This window comes from Lactuca sativa, chromosome 6 (genome assembly GCF_002870075.4).
Source record: "Lactuca sativa cultivar Salinas chromosome 6, Lsat_Salinas_v11, whole genome shotgun sequence".
Classification (NCBI taxonomy): domain Eukaryota; kingdom Viridiplantae; phylum Streptophyta; class Magnoliopsida; order Asterales; family Asteraceae; genus Lactuca; species Lactuca sativa.
Window position 1 is genome coordinate 198,104,881 of NC_056628.2, and position 21,919 is coordinate 198,126,799.

A 21,919-nucleotide genomic window follows, 5' to 3' on the forward strand; every position below is an offset into this window, starting at 1 on the left:
TAAATATATACATATAAAAACTTAAAAATACAGAAATATGTAAAAATAGATATAGATACGTAAAAAAATATGTTTATGCCTTATATAAATGCTATTAGGGATAAGCATATGGACCGGGGAACCGGTCGGAACCGGTACCGGAACTGGAACCGGAACCCGATGGAACCGGTCGGGCTGAGACCGAGACGTTATTTTTGTGGATTTTTGGAACCGGGAACCGGTAGGAACCAGAACCGATATAACCGGCACCGGTAGAACCGGCAAAAACCGTAACCGTATGATGCTATTTTTCGAATACCGGTTCCAACATTTGAAGACACGACAAGAACCGGTAGGAACCGGGAACCGGTAGAACCGCCGGGCCGATTCGGTTCTTGATTTTGGCCGAAGCCGGTTCCCGGTTCCGGTCCGGTTCCGGCCGGTTCGGTCATTTTGCTCATCCCTAAATGCTACTTCACGTAGCGTTTAACAAAATGCTTCCAGCTAGAAGCTATCCGCTTCCCACTACAAAGTACCCGCTACCAACTATTTTTTGCCGAACTCGCTCGAAGATCTTTACCAATAGATACATCCGTTGGTGTTTTGGCGTATTGAATTTGGTTCAACAAGTATATGCCATTTAGCGACGTAATTCTATCGCTACCTAAGAAATATTCTGTCGTTGATTGTTGATAAACTGTAAATGCGACTTATATACTGCCGGGAGTTCCATCGTCAATGCCAATCTCCACCGAATTTTGACAAACACATTAGTCATGTTGCCTCTCTCATACATGTGTTAATGGTTCATATTCTTTGAGATGTACGATTCTCTTAATACCATATTACCATTTATTATTCCTTGATTTTGGGAAACATACGTATTAATTAAACTGTCTACAAATATAAATACATTGTTAAATCATTATCAAATGAGCACATGTGTGGTTTGTAATTAAGTCCATATGTTAATCATATATTTCATATTGTATAATATTCCTTTGAGATATTCTTGAACTTGTAAAACGAAGTGTTCTCAAATAAATAACCCACCACATATTTGATTATAAACATGCAATTAATACAACATTTTGTTAATAAATATATAAATCAAAACCATGAGGTATAAATTCTCATGACCAGAAAAAAATATGAATATGATAATTACAATTAGTCAGAATATATATGTGTATAAAGTTTTTTTTTGTCATTTTACTTTTATTTAATAAGTAATTGACAATGAAACAAAACTGTTCCTAATTTTAAGATTGTGAAAGTTTCTGGTATAGACCCATGTCCATCCCATGGTATGCTATTGGAGCAAACATCCACATGTCATCTGAGCTTAGCAACTGCATAAAGTTAGGAAAAAAAATCAGTCACCTCGATGATCATGTGTTTAAATTAATATGGAAAAAACGAAGTATGGTTATATACTTATAATATATAATATGATCATTTATAGCTTTATCATTGCTCAACAACTGTGTATATACCTTAATTTGAAGCTGCAAGAACTTCACATAGTGGACAGCTTCTTCAAGCATTGTGCTAATGTCAACCTTCGTCCCATTTGGAACAAGGTTCTGAAGGACTTTCAGTCTCTCGTTTATCCTCTCTCTTCTTTTCTACAAATCCAAGCAAAAACCAGTATTAATTATTAATTACACATCATTTCATAAGAGAACACAAGATATCCAGTTGCAAAAATGGAAGCAATTAAGTGATCATCAACACTCACCCGTGCATAGAGGCTTTGAGGATCAGTGGCTGCACCTCTACCTGCTCTAGTTTTCCAGTTCGAGTTTTCTGCATTTCCAGTCAAATCATCCTCAGAACTGCAAGAACTTGAACTTGCGATGGGTGCATTCCCTCCTCCTTTATTGTTGTTTGTATCTTCTCCTTCAACCCCATTGTCATTTACAGTAGTAGTCATCACTTTCTGTTTCTTCTTTGGTTGCACTTTCTTCTTATTTTTCTGTGCAAAAAAAAGAAAACAAAGATAAGAATATATTCAGTTCAATGTCTTTAAAGATATGTTCAAGATATTAAATTAATTAATTCCACAATCTCGCAATAACTGCATAAAATAATATACTCACACTATCTCTTGAAACCCTAGTTTTCTTCTTGGGATTCTCATTGGTTTTTTCGTCATTGACTTTGTCTTCCACTTCATTTGGCGATTCGAGGATTTCAATCTTTCTCTTGGAGGGCGTGTGCTTGTGCTTATCAGCAATTGGCACAGTTGGATCAACAGTATTCTCTATGTTGACTTCTTGTCTCGAGCATAGAATTTCTTCCATAGAATCATCGGAAAAAACTTGGGCTAGTAATGAGGAGTTATAATCGTTTTCATCATAGAGATCAACCGAATCATGATGATTACACATACCATTTATTGGTAAAGGAATAGTATTAGAAGTTTGGTAGGGAAGAGAGACTACACCATCATAAGCAACACATCCATTGTCGTTACTTTCATGAGAGAAGTAATGACAGAGATTAGGGTTGATATTTTCAGAAGCATAACATAAATCATGATCGTTGATGAACGATGAGTTATTAACAGATGAAACGATGGAATGAGTTTCAAAGTTCAAACCACGATCTTGTTCACACGAAAGTAAACCATGGCCGGAATCTTGATCATCAGATAACATTCTTCTCAAACTTTCCCATTCTTCATCAAACAAGAATCCGAAAGACTCCATCTTCGTGGGGAATTTGGATGGAAGGGTAGAAGATTGATGATGATAAAAGAAAAGGTTTTGAAAGGTGCTTGGGAGATGATGATATTGAGAAACATATTTATACCCATAATGAAGAATGATAGTAAGGTTTGACTTGAATAATTAAATGGCTAATCATTCCGTCGTTGGTAGTTCTTTTTGTGTATACATGTAATTTAAAATCGAGAGTCCACTGTGGGACCTAACTGTTACGAAAAGTATAGTACAATACACAAATAAATTACATTTTTGGTCCTTATAGTTACCTGATAGTAACACGGTTAGTTTAAAAGGTTCACTTCATGCATTCTTGATCTCTATTTCAAACATGTAACACCTATGGTCCCTCACCCTAACCTCTATCTCCCCACAACCGTTAACGTTAACCCTCCTCATGTGTTGTGCACATGAAGGCAGATACTCTTTGATATAGTAGCGGAAAAACTTGCTTTTAGTTTATAGCATAATTTATCAATTAGATATCTCACGCTATATATATATTAACAGAAAGCTAATTTATATACTAATTTATAACATAATTTACCACATGTTTACATGTTTTAGCTGCTTTAGCCACGTATACCATCTCAACTAATGTTAACTTTTGTACAAAATGATGATTAATCTCAATGCATTTAGATTGAGGAAATTATATTGTCCAAACTTGTTCCATGGGGTTTATCTTAAAATGGTGATTAATAAAAGTTGCATTATTTAATTTGATCAAGAATTCAAGATCGATTGTCCATATATAAAAAAATCACCTTCTATAAGTCCAATTGAGATGTACATCTTTTAGATTTTCTTTTTCAAAAAATCAGAAAAGATACAACGGCCATCTGTCAAAAACACAAAGTCAATATTTGATTTGTAGTGCCAAATATTGATGATTGCATAGAAATTATTAAAATAAAGACAATTAGAGTTATAGACTAAAGTAGTTTAATCGAATTAAAAATTCGTAAATATATACTATACACAAAACTGAATTCTCAATATAGGAAAAAGAACCTCGACAATAAAGCATCATCTAAACCGGCTCAACTACTAATTAGGAGCTTAAACTTATATATCATGTATATCATATAATATGGTTTGACACTCTTATAAATGGTCTTTAACTCTCATCATTTGCTGTCAACTAAAACTTATTAAACAGTTGTGTAAATATGAAAAGAAAAAGAAAAGAATTTGTCTATGCAATGTTCAAACCATGTCCAAGATATGACTAATATCTTTTTGGACATCGCACGTAATAAGCCTTGGATGGGTTCGAAATTGGTTGTTTAGATTTAGTTTACCAATTTTTTTAAAAATTGATGATTGATTATGAAAAATGACAGTCGTTTAGATGATGCGCTTTATCATTTTTTTAATTAAAGATTAATTATGGAAAATGATAATTTTAGTGATAAAATTTATCATCATACTTTCTGAGATTTATCCTTTTAGTCGTAAAAATTACAAAAAATGTTAACTTATACCCTAAACATGATTTTGGAACTATATTCCATTTGGACAAACAATTGCCTATTTAGGCGGTCATGTGGTATAAAATTGAAGTGTAAGGCATCCTACGTGGATTATCAAAAGTTAGATTACAAAATCTTGGAAAAAAAGTGTCATTTCTATCTTCATTTTTGTATTGGTAATAAGCGAATAACATCATAGTTTTAGTGAAACAGATACTCTTAAGGCAAAATTAGTTTATCATTGAAAACACTCTTGGTCATATTAATGACAACCAATCAATTAAAAATCATAATCATTCTGTAATTTTCCAAAGATTGAAGAACATCTATGATATATTATATTTTCTTGAAAGACTCATAAGGAAATATGTGATATTGTTTATTATTGTGTGCATAACAAGGCTCCTTCAAAGGGGTTTCATTATTTCAAAGTCAAGCCCAAATAATACTAACGAAATTGGCTCATGAAGCATTTTTGATATCGTATCTAACATAGAAACTCGCCTACAAAAATTTCTTCTTGGGGAGCTACCTATGGCTCCCCGTCCCCGCAAGAGTGTTGTCCATAACTCATGACATATTTTGGTGGTTTCTAGCGATTATAAGGTCAATAGATCAATTAGACTCCACAACCTGACAATCTCTCACTTGGAGGTTGATGAATAAATATGTTGCCACCCATTATAGAACTTTATAAACCTGATCTCTTTCTAGTATGCACTTTCTCTTTAAGAACATGGAAGACCACTTGAAGTCATGTACAAATTCAACTTCTTTATAGTCACCATCTTGATAACATGTACCTTGGATTCTTTATACCAATGATTTTCTTTAAGTTTAGTAAATTTTATTGCATCCTACTTGTGCATTGCATACTAGGATGGATTGACTTGTGAGTGCTTGGGCACTAGAAGGGAACTGCTCCATTATTCGACCTTAGTGGTTCCGAGGATGGACGTAGCAAATTAAACCAATTCCTTAGTTATTCATGTAATGGTCATAATGATTTTCCTAAAAGTTGATCTTAATGGTCCTTGGCCTTAATATAATGTATTACCCGATCTAGGCCAAAAAGACCATCAGGACCCTATTTGAAAGGGACTTGCTTGAGAGTACAATATTGGTTTGGGTGTAATATCCAAAAGTTGACGTTCATTAAGTAAGAAAGTAAAAGAAAATGAGTTGGAAAATACAAATATTGTCAATAAGGGCAAGTTAGTCCTTAGTATAAATATCATGAAATTTGGAAATTTGGGTTTTATGATTTTGTTGATACATATTATGGTAATCCTTATGACAAGATGCAATGTTAAATTAAGTGAATTAAGCCATGAAATTTTGCATTTTGACTATAAAAGTAAAATAGGAATTTTTATAATTTTGAGTGTTAACATTGCAATGATCATATATTTGGATGGGAAACTGTCACTCCTTAGTTAGTTGTTTCGAAGATATACCCACGTTCGAAAGTATATGGTGGGCGGACTCACAGACGACATTCATCCAAGAAAGTGTGGTTTTTTTAGGATTTTAAAAAGAATCAAATATAATTATTTATGAGATTTTACTTTAAATTAGTTATATGTTTGTGAACGTTGGATGGTGTATCGATGTGGAAACTTTCTTGAATTCTTTATTTGAGTTTCATATAAACAAATGATTAAAATCCTTGGGCGGCTTAATTTCTAGAAATAGGACATTATTACCGAAAAGAATGGGACACTGTCCCCATAGATACTCTTAAACCTAATCCAATCTTTATGATAAGATTTGAGATCTTTTACAAGACGTGTTTTCTATGTTTATGTTATTAGCTAACAAATGTATTTTGGAATAGTGAATTTGCATAACCGTAAGGTTAATCATATAGATTGTTCGATGCCATTCATACTATAAGATTTAAGGGCAATATGTGTGACATGTGTTGACGCTAATACAATCATTTGTCCACAAATAAGTCGTTAATACTTTGTTGCTAGTGCTTATTTGTCAATCCATATTGGTGTAGCTATCACTAGTAAGCCGTTGCTATTATGCGATCATTATTGTTTTTTTTTTTTTTAAACAAATATAAAAATCACTATCACAAATAAAGAAAAGTTGCTACAGTAAATTCAGAAAAATTGAGTTTCTATAAAAACGTATAAAACTAGTACAAATTTCATAAACTAGTATGTCAATTATTTACTAATTAAGTATAAAATTTATAAAACCAGTACACAAACGTTTACGAAACGTTAAATAAAACATAAAACTATTTGGACATGTTATCATCACCTTCCCCGTCATTATTCCTCTCGTTACATCGGGTTACTAAGCATACCATCCACTACAAAAGAAATATGTATATTAGTAAACTTATAAGTTAAAACAACAAACTGAAAATAAATCAAAATAACTAGCAAAGTATCAAACTACATTACCAAAGCACTAAACTACCAAAATATTAACATAAATCAAAATTTCAAACTAACAATTATCAATCTACAAAACTACCAAAGTGTCAACATAAACTAAAACACCGTAACTACTAAAATTTCAACATATATTAAAATACCAAACCATTAATTACCAAACTATATACTAAACATTCAAAGTATCAATACAACTCAAATGGACATTTTCCAAATGTTTTTTCCCTGGGTGTTTTGGTGTCTAATCTTGTTATTACTCGATTTTTATTCTCCCATTAATTATCATGGTTTAAAGTTCTAAAAGAAGAACAAGAGTATTGATTGGATATTTTGGCCATGATTTTGAAGTTTATAAAGACGTGGTTTCACATCTTGATGCAATTCACCCTTTTGTTACTGTTGGTACTGGTATATCCAACATCAAAGTGCTAAGGAGCCACTTTTGTAATGACTTCCCTTATTATGGTGGGTGAAGATGTTGCTAAAGTGATTGTTGATGTTGCTAATGAAGACCGATAATGGTGTAGTAGAAGAGGTATAAGGAAAAGAAGAAGAATAAGAAGTAGATAATGAAGTTGATGAAGAAGATTCTTGTTGCTATACTTCTGGATTTATTCTACATGAACATTTTAATGTTGTATAGATTCATGTTTGGAGGAAAAATATTAGGAATTTTATTGCTCTCAACTACCATCAAACTCTACCATTTAAGTAACCCCTTCATTTTCCATTACATTAATGCTCAACGAATTTATGAAAATATCTTCCTAGAGCTAGTGATTCATCATTCATTGGTGATTGATCTTAGACCGGACGGAGTGGGATGAGGGAAAGGGTGAGGGAAACTTCCCTCCCCTCTTGAACACCACTCCGTGGGTGAGGGAATGGAGTGCGGGAAAAGAGGTGGGGGGAGAGGGTGCCGCACTCTCTCTCCTCTTCTCATTGACTAGTTATTTTTTTTTTTTTATCTTTTTTAATATTTATAAAATTATATACTTATTATAAGAATATATCAAAATTAATGGTTTTTAATTTCCTACAAAATGAATATAATATATGTATGAAATATATTAAAAAAAAAAGGTGAAGGAAGGGCTTCCCACCCATTCCTTGACTTTTTGATGAGGGAAAGGAAAATGAGGGAAAGAGGGATATGGCCCACCAAAAGTGAGGGAAGAGTCCCTCCCACACCCTCCGATCTTACAATCAAGTCGCTTGAACCGTTTGGGAAACAAAAATCATAAATGGTGATTGTTTATGATGACTTGTTGATTCCCAATACGTCTATGGTTGTTCCTCTGTAACGTCCCAAAAATTACGAAGAGATTTTTCAATATTAAAATAGATTAACCAATTAAACCTTAGTTTCAAAAACCATTAAATCACATTTAATTGATTGAAAACATACATCATTAGATTTAAGTTTACAAAGGAACAACTTCGGGCTAGACAATTAAGATAAAATGAGCTAGACAATTAAAATAAAATGAACGATAAAATTGAAATTTGATAGAAGGTTATTTATGATAAATAACATTAATCAAAGTTATAGTATATATAACAAGGATTCCGTACATATGAAATTTGACTTCGTATGAAAAAGTTATGCTTCTTCGAAGTATTGCGATTAAACCGCGTCAAAAAAGTGAATTTTAGATAGGTTGCTTATTAGCCTAAGTAATCTAAACGAAAGTCATAGTAATCTGAAAACCAAGAGTGCGCATATAGAGAACGTCTAAATTTGACTTTGTTTGAGTAAATTATGATTTTTCTAATATTTCACGTAACGGTTTTAGCACATAAATCGAATTTTAGATCGGTTGATTGTTAGTCGAAACAATATAAACGTAATAGGAGTCTGTCGATATAAAGACAGTTGAGAACGGATGTCGTATGAAAAAAGATATGAATTTTAAACAGAGTTTAGCAGTCTAAGCGTTATATATATATATATATATATATATATATATATATATATATATATATATATATATATATATATATATATATCAATGTTATAAATATCGGCCTAGGCGGTCTACAACTTATTACGATTAGGGGTGCTTGGCGAAAATTGGTCAATATCGATCAAACTTGGGCTAGCGGTCCTTAGTGCTCCTAGGCGGGAATATTTTAAAAAATTCAAAATCTCAAATTTTCAAACATTTCACCAAAATTTACAAAATCCCAAAATTTTAAAATTTTAAATATTCAAATTTCCAAATATTATAACAAATATTTTAAATTGTAAAATTTTAAAAAATTTAAATTTTCAAATACTAATTTTCTTAGGAAATATTAAGTTTTAGAATAATTTTATTAATAATTTATGGTCTCCGATTAATCTCCGCCAAACCGATTAATATCTTCACCCGTGTCAACCACCGAACTAATGTCAAGCGATTTTTACAACCTTGATATATATATATATATATATATATATATATATATATATAAACACACACACACACTAATCGTTTATCCGCGCTAAACGGCGGGTGCGAATGAGTTGTATCGACATATAGTTTTTAATGTGACGATTAGTTTCCTTTAGGTGTGAGGTAGTTCATTACGGCTTTTTGGCTAGTTGTTTTGTATCGGATAGTTTAGTTCGATGGATAGTTTCTAGCCATGTGTTTGGATCATTTTTTTTGGAGAATGTGGCGGTTAGTAAGTTTATCTATATTTTGAATTATGTTAGATTAATGAAAATAAAAAACTATAAATTTATAAACATAATTGTTAAATATATAGAATAGTAATATATTTTAAGTTGTTTTAAGCTTAGCACCCAATAATTACTTTTGACGAATTATGTTAAAAAATTTATATGACTCATTAAACTTTAAACTACAAATAGAGGGTCAAGTGATGTATAAAAGACCAACATAACTATTGATCCATATGGTCTAAGTGTCATTTTGATGACAACTATTCATTTGGTCCTTATGGTTTCTTTTTTGTGGCATGATTGTTCTTTCAAACATTAATTTTTTTTAAATGACCAATATGTCTTTAGATTAAATCTATAAAATATCATATATCTGTAACACCGTGAATTTCAAAACAAATTTTCGCATTTTATAAAAACATAATTCATTTAATATTCGTAAAAACACCCATGTTTGAAATTCAATCCATGTCATACAAAAATCCCAAGATCTCATAACATAAAATCCCGTGCATGTGTACTGATCAAGCCGACGCCTTCCCACGGTCGTCACTAGTACCTGAAACAAATAACACTAAACACTGTAAGCACAAAGCTTAGTGAGTTCCCCAAAATACCACATATAACACATATTAGCCACTCGAGGCTATAACTCTGTGGGTCCGTGCACCCAAACTCTGTGAACCCTCAGGTTCTAACTCTGTAAACATGCACCACATAAATCACATAGAATAATGCAGTGCAACACATAACACATATATAGCATACAAGCACTGTATCACATAACTCTAGTTACCTACTCAAGGTAAAGTATAGTGAGAAGACTCACCTCGTGTATCTCGATAACTCGCAAATCCCTGAAATCACTCGTGCTCGATCCCCCGAGCGATAATCTTCCTATAATACAATATATCTCTAATTAACACTTTTACAACTAAGGTTGACTAACCCTATCAAGTCAACACTGGTCAACTCTGGTCAACGGTCAACTTTGACCGGACTCGGCGAGTGCACCAAAGCGACTCGGCGAGTCTATACGCGTTTACTGACTCCCTCGGATCCTCTCTTGACACGTCGAGTACTTCCCTAACTCGACGAGTTCCACCTGGCATGAATCGCGGGACAACCACGACTCAAATCGCCGAGTCTCAAGAACAACTCGGCGAGTTCCGGCTTGACTCAGCCCGACATTGACTCTCCCTGACTCACTGGGTCATCTCCCAACCCGGCGAGTCTACTCGCTTAACACTTTATGTGAAACCCCAACCCTATTCGCCGAGTCTCAAGAACAACTCGGCGAGTTCATGCCATGCACAAACTCTATTGACCTTTTGAGGTCAGATCTGCTTTCCCAAACCATAGATCTGGCCTTACCAAGCATGAATGTCACGTAAAGTTCGAAACTTGATGCTTGTATACCCCCCACAAGGCATCAAAAGGAGATTTGGTCCCAAAAATAACCACCTAGGTCCAATGACTCCATAATACCCCAAAAAGCTCCAAGGGTTAAAGTCTCTGGACCTCTTTGAGTCCAGATCCAAGGCACAAACTCGAAGAGGGACCATTTGCTTCACATAATCACTCTCCAAAGGGGTTATAAAAACTTATCTCTAAAGATCAACCCTAAAATTGAAGGAGATTTGAACCATTACCTCAAAATGAAGCCTCTGGACTCTGGATCTGCTGGAATCTCACCTCCTCCTTGCTCTTGCCACCTTCTTCTTGCTAAACAAGGAATACAAAGGCCCAAAAGTGACTTCCTCTCTCCCAAAACGAATTAGCTCTCTCTTAGGGTTCTCTCAAGGGACTGGTAGCCGCAATGGGAGGCTATAAGTGCCCTTAAATATGCTCCAAACCCGGGGAATTAGGGTTTCATTAAACAGCGTGGACTCGCCGAGTCGAGACGCGAACCCGCGTCCAAAACCGCGATCCTACTCGGCGAGTTTGAGCTCCAACTCGCCGAGTCTCCTCACAAAATAACAAAAATATAAGAATAAATAATACCTGGGAATCCGGGCTGTTACAATATCTCTAAGATCCATTCCTACAATACCCCTTATTTATTATAACTATTGTCAAGCACTTGTTTATAGATTGTCATCTTTTATTTTTAGTATTAATGATATGAAAATAATTGTTCTCAATGATGTGAAAATAGTTCTCATCTACCAAAATAAAATAGATATTTTATTGTAAACTAAAAAAATGAACGATTAATCAATATAGAAATTACATATTTTCTTACTTGTTTGCTAGAAATCACAACTTTTGGATAACAAATTGATTTTGTCCGTGGATTCATTTTGCATTGTTGTTAATTATACTAACTACTTTCTTGTTTATTTTAAAATCATATCTTTTTTAATCTTGGAATGATCTTATAAACAATAGTAACTTTTCAAATTTGTAATTTACTTGTTATTCAAATCAAAAAGTTATTTATTAGAAGTTTGATTCATGTAATTAATTGGTCATCATAAATCAAGACTATAATAATAATAATAATATACCAAAAGTATGATTCTGTTTTTTCATTTAGCCTAAATCACGTTGTTATTTTTGCATTTAGTCCCAAAAACCGTGTTGCTATATTCATAGAAGTTTCTATTTGAAAGTGCTAATTTCAGGGAAACCAAATTATAACTTTGCAACTATACATAGTTTAGTTTCTCAATGACATTCACTTTACATAATTGTTAGAAAAACAGTGGAAATCAATAGAGACAATATGTTAAAATGATAAATTTAACCTTAAGAGCACAAACTTGCACCTCAATCTTGAAGATTGGTTTATCAAGCATGTAATCACCATGATGATATTTACTTTCATTTCTTATTTATTATACGATCATACTTCCAATATTTTTCTTCAGATTAGGGCTTTGTATTTAAAAAAATCCACCCAACTAAAGCAACACACTTTCATTCTTCACTGTATTATAGCATATTATTTTTTTCTGTTAAAACATTGTACTTTATAAAGTATTAACGTGTAACATGAAGAAATGAAAGTACGATTATATAACAAAAAATTTAATCAAAGTAAGTTGTTATTCCTTAAACTAACCCAAATAAATATTAACTGGGTATTGTGGTCAAACACAACACATACAACACACACGCACATGAAAGTTGTAACGATAATTCCACCAATTAACTATAAATATAGAATTACATCACAAAAAAGAATGCATAGAATTTATAATTATGGTTTTAACAAAGTTTCTGAGAAATCGATGAGGGTTACAGGTTGTAACCTTGAAAATAGCTATTAGAAAAATAAAAAGCCAATAATGGCTTTTCAATAAAAAAAATGTAGGATCGTTTAAAAGAAAAAACATAAATTTTTTATGGCTTTCTAACCTGAGCTTAACATTAATGCTTGGTTCCATCTTCAGCGTGCAATTCGTTAAAACTTGATTAAAAGAAGCAACCACGATTTAGGTTTTTAAGATATTATAGCATTAAAAACACAAAAATTCAGTACACATCTCTAAAAATGAAGATAAAAGCTAAAAAGTCACATTACAACAATCGACTTCAGATGATTTCGATCCTTTCAACTCCTTTTGTGAGGATTTTGAGCCCATATTTTTCATTCATATCAACTTAACTCTCAACCAAAACAACAACCTAAAACCTGATTATACATATACACACATGCATAATTTTTACATACTAAGACATGCATAGCATTTGCACACACATAGAAAGAAAGAGATATAGAAAGAAAAAGATATTAAACATGCTTCATGAAAATTGTCCTTGGATGATGTAACTTGCCTTTTTATGCTTGCATTCTGATAAATAAGTATCAAATAGATATCCAAGTTTTCCATCAAAAGTATCAACTCTATTAACAAATCCTACTATGTTTCTTGAAGTGGCATACCTGAAATGTATCATAAAGATTTTAAACTTAAAACACAAAAAGAAAGATTATCCACAGTCAACCTAAATTCCAAACCAAATAAACATTATAAAAAAAAAACCCAAAACCATATAACAAATATTATCAAATCAATGTCAAATTTGTAAAAGTATAGAAATGTGTAACAAACCGTACTTTTAACCTAAGCAATTAATATTGGCGATTTCCAGATGATTTCCAGGTGGGATATCAGTTATCGGTACTTTTCAAAATAGCAGTGTCAAATATCGGTCCAAAATATCGGACCGTAAAAATCGGTGATATTTACCAATATTTACCAATATTTCCAGGTGGCATATCGGTTAAGTAATTTTACTTGCTTTTTTTAGTGTTAATTCATGGCCTTAAGTCTTATTGTCTTAACTTAATTGAACCTGCTATTATGTTAAGTTCTTAATTGTTAGTTTTAGGTCATAAACTCATGTTTTAAGTATTAACTGATCTTATTGTTATGTTAATTGTTAAATACTTAAGTGTTAACTTACTAGTTTCTATAGATTTGATCATGATGATGTGTTAAGTACTTAATTCTCAAATGATGATGATGATGATGATATTAGAGTTGATGTGCAAGATCTAGATAAAATAATGGGATACCTTGGTTGATGTGGACTTAGAGGAAGATTCCATAACTTATGTAAGATTATGTTTAGAACATTGATAGTTTTGAGTTTTGATTTTTTATATTACTTTTATATATGTTTTATGTTTATACATATTAATTATGCATGATATAAAAATACCGATATCCCATCGATATCCCACCGCGATAACATATATCTCAAATATTAGCCCTTGACTGATATTTGATATTGGACCGCTATAACTGCCTAGCTTTTAACATATTTCTTCATAGCACCCTTCGATTTTCCCAATTTCATTGTTGGTTCCTGAAATAAAAAACAAAAAATGTGATAAGTTTGATTTTCCCAATTTCATTGTTGTTGTTTTGGCAAGTTTCAAACACTTGGACCATTTTACCCGTACTCGGTTGCTCCTAGTATGATGCTTGTGCTTTCTGATGGAGATGAAATAAGGCAATATAAAAACAAATTTCTTAAAGACGTTGCTAATAAACTGCATTGTACTTTGAAATTATTTGGCTTAGAGGGTAAAATATTATCTTGTAGTGACCTCAACATAAGTGTCTATAAACCAAAAATTGTCAGAAATAAAAAAAAAAGAAACAAAATGAAGAGTAAGTGATACCTACCTTCTTCCAAACATCAAAAACCAACAAAGTGAAGGTGCATCTTATCTGGGGCATTCCATCAAACACATGGAATGCCTTTGCTTGTTCTTCATATGGTTATGAACCTTAAATCTAGATAAATCATCAACGATGAACGGATAGTGGTCAAATATGGTTAAACTTTATATGTAATGAAATGTAGATGCAGAGTAGGAAGATGATTGTAAGGAAGAAGGACAAAGGGAAAAAGAAGCAAATCTAATTTACCAGTAGTGAAGCGGTGGCAACGGCGAAGGTAGTTGTTGGAAGACTTCCAAAATGATTGAGGCAGTAGAGGTACCTGGCGGCGGAGAAGGTAGTATCATCTAGGGTTTAGGGTGATTTTTTCAACATAATCTGAGGGATGGAAGCGTGGTGATGGATTTTAATGATTTTTTTAGAGAGAGAGAGAGAGGGCGATGATGAGTGGTTGAAGGCAACACCATGTTGACCGAACTGAGAGAGAATATGTAATATAGGAGATTCCTTATAGAGTGTATATTCGGTTGACTGATTCAATCGACTAAATAATGTGAGAGGAAATACCAATTCAATTTTGACTGATTCATGGTTCATTATTCAAAATCTGACTTTTGACTTTTTCAACATGTTGACCGGATATGAATAAGCTGAAGTAGAATAAGAATTGGTTTCTTTGATGCACGAAATGTTTGTAAATTGTGTTTGACATTTTGTACTACTTAAATTTAAGACTTCATTGTCCTATATAACGCTCTGTCCCAAAGCGTTTCCTATTTCGGGGAGGTGACCAAGGATCGGGTATTATTAGGCTTAGGACCTTTGAGGTAATGAGATCTGCACCCATTTGGATGTGGGTGTTATATTTTAGATGATCTAGGTGTTTGATTTGTGTTTTGGAGCCAAGGGGTAGTTTGGTAAAGTGTTAGCTCGAGCTTTTATTGAAATTGGATTTTTGTTTGGGAAATTTTAAGGCAAGTATGAGGTGATAAAAGCATAGAGCTTCTTCTTACCTTTACATGGATATAAGGATCGTCGAAATTGGATATATAATGAAGAAGTTAGGGCTTTCGGGGGATTATAGGGTTTAAGGATAACCCTAGTATGCGAGGCGTACATAGGGAGTACGCAGGATGTACTAGTGCAAAGTAAAGTATGTGGAGCGTACACTGGTGTATGCTCAACGTACAATGGAAGTTGGTCACGAATCTAAGGCCTTGTACGTTGGGCGTATGATGGGTACGCTAGGCATACGAGGAGGTTAAGAAAACCCTATTTTTGCGGTGTCACACCTTATATAAGGTCCTTATGTCCCTATGGCTGGTCTCTTTACCAGCCTCTATTACCCTAAAACCATAATCTCAAACCCTAATAGCCTTGTAGTGTGTTCTTGAGACTTAACCTTGATTTTGTTGGCTTATGCTCCTTGAAGTGAAATAAGAAGAAGTTGGTGGACTCATTCATTGGAGGAAAGCTTAGAGATCCAGATTTAGCTCCATCTTTTGGTGACTCTTGAGGTATAAAGTCCCAACCTTTATCATTATATGTTTAGATCTCTTTATGTCTTGGTTTTTATGCTTTTGGTTCCTTTTGGGTTAGTTTGACGAGTGAAGTCGTTTGTGGGGCTTATTCCTTTAGATCTGAGCATATTATGAGTTCCTCAAGCTTAAATGTGCAAGCTTTATGGTGTTTAAGGTCTCATTAAGCCCCTTTTGAGATTAAGAGCTTCATTAAGCCTTGCATGCATATAAAATTTGCAACTTTATGCGATTAACCACCTTAAGGAAGTTAGATCTAAGTGTTGAAGTAAGGACTTAATCGATTAAGAGCTTAAAAGGGTAAGTTGGCCCAGTTAGTGAGTACATGGGGCGTACAAGCATGTACGCTGCACGTACAAGCCCTTTAAGCAGTACGATGTGCGTATAGGATGAGTACGCCCCGCGTACTTAGCATGTTGAGTTTTGTTGTTTTGGGCTTCGGTTTTAGGCTAGAGTGGGATTGGTTGTCTTGGGCCATGTTGGGCCATCAGAATTCCATGGTTGGGCTATTGAGATTTTGTTGGACTTTCTTATGAAAAGGCCCATGAAAAGGTTTAGGCCCAATTTGGAAAATTGGGCCATATTTGGGCCTTGAGTGATTATTTAGAATTTGGTCCTTTCGATTATTGGTTTTGGCCTGGGCTTTGGGTCATGTTAGGTAAAGGGTAAAAAGGTTTTTTACCCTATTTTGGACACTTTTTGTGGGTCAGATCTGATTATTGATGGATGATTATTTTGGTGATTGGTAGCACGGGGATATTAGCGGGCCAACAGTTAGAGACTCTTTCTGTGAGTTTCGGCAGTGCGAGGTGAGTTTTCTCACTATATCCATGGGTCGAAGGCACCAATGTCGACCCATTACTTGTTATGTGGAATGCTAGTTACCTTTGTGATACTTTCTTGGAAGACCCAAGGGGGTAACCCGTGGCATTTTTATGAAAGACCGTGGGGGTAGCCCATGACACTTGGATGTCAGACCATGGGGGCAACCCATGGCATTTCAAGGAAAGACCATGGGGGTAGCCCATGTCACCTGGATGTCAGACCATGGGGGTAGCCCATGGCACTTCAGGGAAAAGACCATGGGGATAGTCCATTGCAAATGTATGTATGGTATGTGGTATTTTGGGGAGCATACTAAGCTTTGTGCTTACGGTTTTTCAGTTTATATTTTAGGTACTTCTGTTTTCAAAGGGAAGAGCTCGGGATGATTGCAGAGCACATATCACTCGATTCTGCATTTTTTGATTCACTCTAATTATTACGATGCATTGATAAAATTTGATTACCTTGGTATTGTGACAATGATATGGTTCGCTATTTTATAAACTTAAAAATGAAAAATTTTCCAGGTCTTATTTTGGGACGTTAGAATATATATATATATATATATATATATATATATATATATATATATATATATATATATATATATATATATATATATATATATATATATATATATATATGGGTTTTTCTCCGTATATGCTTCTCACAAATCCAACCCCAACCCTCTTTCTCGAGTATCTTTCTATTCTAGCCTAATTTTTCCTTAATTTTTAAGACTCTAGCGAAGCCTTGAGATCCCCAGGAGCCCGATGTTAGTAACTATCAGGCCAGAACTATGCGAGTGCAATTTCCTGACTTTATTTAGGAAGATCTCTATAAATTAACCTACACTTTTATTTCTTTATGTGTAATTTATATTTATATTCATACTCATCGTAATGAAATTGTAAATATGATTTATCAGTGATTCCATGTCATAGTACTGATTGATCTACTTACGGAGGTGATGTATAGGCTAGATTTAGTGAAGTGTTTAAAGTTGGATTTCCAAATAGTATACTATGTATACTAAAGAGAGCCTACATCCGATATGATCTTACATGGTTGCTCCTTACTTGATAGATGTTGATGTAGACATTGAGATTAGTGAAGAATCTAGACTATTACTAGTCATCAGGAATATAATACTAAGACAGTGATATGAACCTAGGTCACGTCAGTGGAAAGACTAAAGTACTAAGGCGAAGTTCTACCTGAATTCCGATGCATCAAATTTTATCAAGTGAGAGTGCATAGTTACTTTCATCTTACACATAGATATGAAATATTTAGATAACTAAATGTTGTATGTGCGTATGTGCAAAGATGTTATGTGTTAGATTAAATAATATCAGATGATTTTTATATGATTTAGAATATATGTATTTTCATATTTATAATATATTGGGTAGTGATGGGTAATGAGGGATGAATAGAATAATGAGGGAGATGGATGATGAGAGATGAAAACAATGATAATAGGCCTTGACTTACTAGTACTACTATACTAAGCGATGTAGTCATCTAAGAGAGTATATATTATGACCACCAAACTATTTAATGACAATCCCATGGAATGAAAATAGGCTCATAACCTGTATAGATGAACCACATGTTCATTTGATGTACTCTACTTCGCAATGACATGTATTACGAAGAAATCCATGTAAAAGTGCATCCAACATTGATGATTTTGATGATCCTTAGGAAATGAATATAAAAGAAAACCTACTAATATATACTATGAAGAAATCCCTGAAATAGTACTGTCAACAATAATGATTATGATGATTCTTAGGATGGATCCCTAAGAATAATAATAGAAGGAAATAGGGATGGGTAATTGGATTAACTTTTTGATAATTAAACATGTTAACTATATTATTGTAGGTTGCAAGCGCTATGTACTCATCAGGTTTCCCAACCCGACCCACTGAATTTCTTTGTATCACAGGTATCAATATAAAGGTATTTGATGTTTGGATATGATGAGATATTAAAGGAAATGTAGGTCACTAGATATTGTAAGGCCAATAATGATTATGTGTATCAGTTATGATATCCCAAGTTTTAATAATATATGAAAAACATTTCTCTAGAAATTCTTTTTATGGGACAAATTCTACATTTATAAATAAACTCCGTTTCAAAATAAGCATAAACAAAAAAGGTCTTTTCGGACAATGAAAATGGGGATGTCACAGTTGGTATATGAGCATTAGTTTAAGTGAACTAGGTATTTTGAGGATTTCTATACTTAAACTTAGAATGCTAAACAATAATCTTGAGATATGTGTCTATTAAATTTTAGGCAGCATACCTAAATTGACATTAACACTAGCTTACTTTGGGATAAGATTCCTTATTTGTTTTTATGTGTTAAATGATTTATATTGTAGCATGCCTAAGGTTTCCAAACTGCTATTACTTAAATGAAAGGTCTATTTCCGACCATAAATTGGATAAATAAATTTTATGTGTTCATGCTTCTAAACATTAAATTACGATATTAGAATCGCCATATAACGTTTTGGAGTGATAAGGAGGATTATGCGTCAAAACATAGCTAAAATATGCTTTATCATAATATAATCGTGATTCCAGTACCCTAAATGATTGTTCTACAGAACATCATGTGAGGACCCATAACAGACTAGGATATGTCAACAAATGTCAATAGCCCAAGCCTAAGCATGTGATTGGGCTTGCACCTGTCGTTGCACCTACAACCGAGCCCATTACAATGGTAGGAGTTCAGGAAATGATGCAAACCATGCTAGACCGAAAAATGGGGGAGACAAGACAACTACTTCGGGAGAATAAGGATAGACTTACTGCAACGATTGTGCAATTTGAGTTGAATAAGGAACAATGAAGGAGTAGGAAGTACAATACCGAAGAAGAGATTGATAGATACGGATGCAAGTATAAAGACTTCATGGCATCCCAACCACCAAGCCTTTCCAAAGAGCCAACATTAGTGGCAGTGATGGATTGGATTTACAAAATGGAGATGTTGACTATAGCAATAGATGGAAGACAATCTTCACAGTCAGAAAACTATAGAATGGTGTTTTAAGCTGGTGGAAATGAGTGGTTGTCACTATGCCGAAGGGAGAAGCATGGTAGATGTCATGGGAAGACTTTCTACTGAATCCTACAAGGTAGAAAGATTTTCTAATGGACTACCAATAGATTTCGGTCCAATGGAGAAATTAGCAACCTGCATCACCGTGTTCCCAGGTACTTTTCAATTATGGCTTACATTATAAAAAGTTTTCATTTTCGGTCCTTACGTGGGGCGTACCCCATAGGTACGCTCAACATAAATCATTAAAGGTGGCGGGGTTCTTTTGAGTACGCAGGGCATACTCATGTAGATCCTAAAACCTAATTTTTCTAGGTTTGGATCATATTTAAAGGACCTTAAGTCCTTGAGGCCTCCCTCATCACCAACCCCCATTGTCCCAAAGCACCATTTCGAAACCCTAGCCACCTTGTGAGATTCTTAAGATTTTAGAGTGATATTTTATGTGTTTTGTGAATAAGGTGATTAATGAAGGAGCTCTTGGGAGTCCATCGCTTGTAGATCCAGATTTTTTGCTCGCCTAGCTTCTTCATAAGGTAAAAATCTGTTCGGTTTTGAGCATTCTAACACTCCTATGGTGTGCATGCAACCCTAGAAACCTTGGATCTATGTTTTCTCTATTATACATGTAAACTTTCATTTTCCAAGGTTTCATCTTAACTAGCATATCACGGGGTATATATAATACAAAATTGTAGTAGAATGACAAACCTTTCTTGTAGCTTTGATTCCTTAAGACTTTGTGAGCCTAGCACCCCACATGTGATGCCTCAAATGCTTCACACAACACCACCAACAATTGGAATAACATGAGAGAAGAATACTTGCTTCACAAATCGGCTAGCCCTCACTTATATCACTTAGGTGCCATTTCATGAACTATAAGGCTTCTTATATAGTGTGCATATTAGGGTTACACCATGTAACTCATGACTTTCCACATTCCTCATGATCCATGGGTTTTAAACTCCATGGAGTACCCATGAGTCACCACATGGGTTTAGCCCAACATGAAGAACTATGCATCATAAGCCCATTTTATGAGAATAAATGATTTACCAAATCAATCCCCATTTGTTTAATTAGTCTCTTTTGATCACAAAATTAATTCCAAAAAAATTCTTGATCAATACTAATTAAATAATATAATTTCATATTAATATATTTGAATTTATAATATATTAATAAATCATAAATATCCTCTTCTCACAAAAGTCTATCCAAATTGTTCCGATGCCATGCAACCCAAATGAACTATGCTAAATCGGGTCAAGTATATACCAAATATAGTTATGGACTTAGACACCTTATCCAATAGTCTCCCACTTGGATAAGTCTAATAACTATAGTTGCGAGTACGACCAACAATCGTAGCTCTTAAAAGTCTCGTGGAACTAAGTTGTGCCATTTGAGATAAGTGATCATATAATCCTCTGTTCTCAAGATATCAGCCGTACAAATACATGGAACAACGCCGTATTTATTGTCCAGCAATTTGTTTCCCGATTTCCGATTTTTTTGACATAGAACCTAATCGAACACATCAACTCAGTTCTGACCGGGCCCGACACACAAGTCGAAACAAAATCATTGAGGGGACCAAGATATCACTTTTAATCCTCCATGGACTTAAAGGAACAAATAAACTTCGACTCATATGCTTGTACTAACTAATCATCAAATTCCACACAACACGTTTTATAACATCAAGTTACTGATGTGTTTCCGTACTATCAATGTAAAACCAACTCATAGTCAACAACTCATATCTCTTGGTTTGAAGACTTATATGATATTACCGTCTAACGATCACTCGAGATAAATTACATGAAATGATACAAGTGGGCATGGGTTAAATCCAATACTCAGAACTTATGAGCACTCATGAATGTTGCAGCAATAATTGCTATGTCTAATACAATTCAGACAAATCTACAAACCCAATTCATGACAGTCTTATTTCAATACCTACTTGCAAAGTATGATCGACTGTGGATAGTTTGAATAATATAATTATTGTGGAAGTCAAAACATGTAAAATGAAACAATAGTAAAT

The 21,919-nt window shown here is 33.8% G+C and overlaps 1 protein-coding gene across 1 annotated transcript; it reads right to left on the reverse strand.

Annotated features, from left to right (window-relative positions):
- Positions 1–1,135: 1,135 nt before the first annotated feature.
- LOC111901889 (transcription factor bHLH84) lies at positions 1,136–2,736 on the reverse strand. The gene is made up of 4 exons (XM_023897746.3): positions 2,082–2,736; positions 1,721–1,957; positions 1,476–1,607; positions 1,136–1,331 (listed from the first exon to the last, which is right to left on the reverse strand). Exons 1-4 carry the CDS (start codon positions 2,691–2,693, stop codon positions 1,242–1,244), a joined length of 1,071 nt encoding a protein of 356 aa, XP_023753514.1. The 5' UTR covers positions 2,694–2,736; the 3' UTR covers positions 1,136–1,241.
- Positions 2,737–21,919: the final 19,183 nt, after the last annotated feature.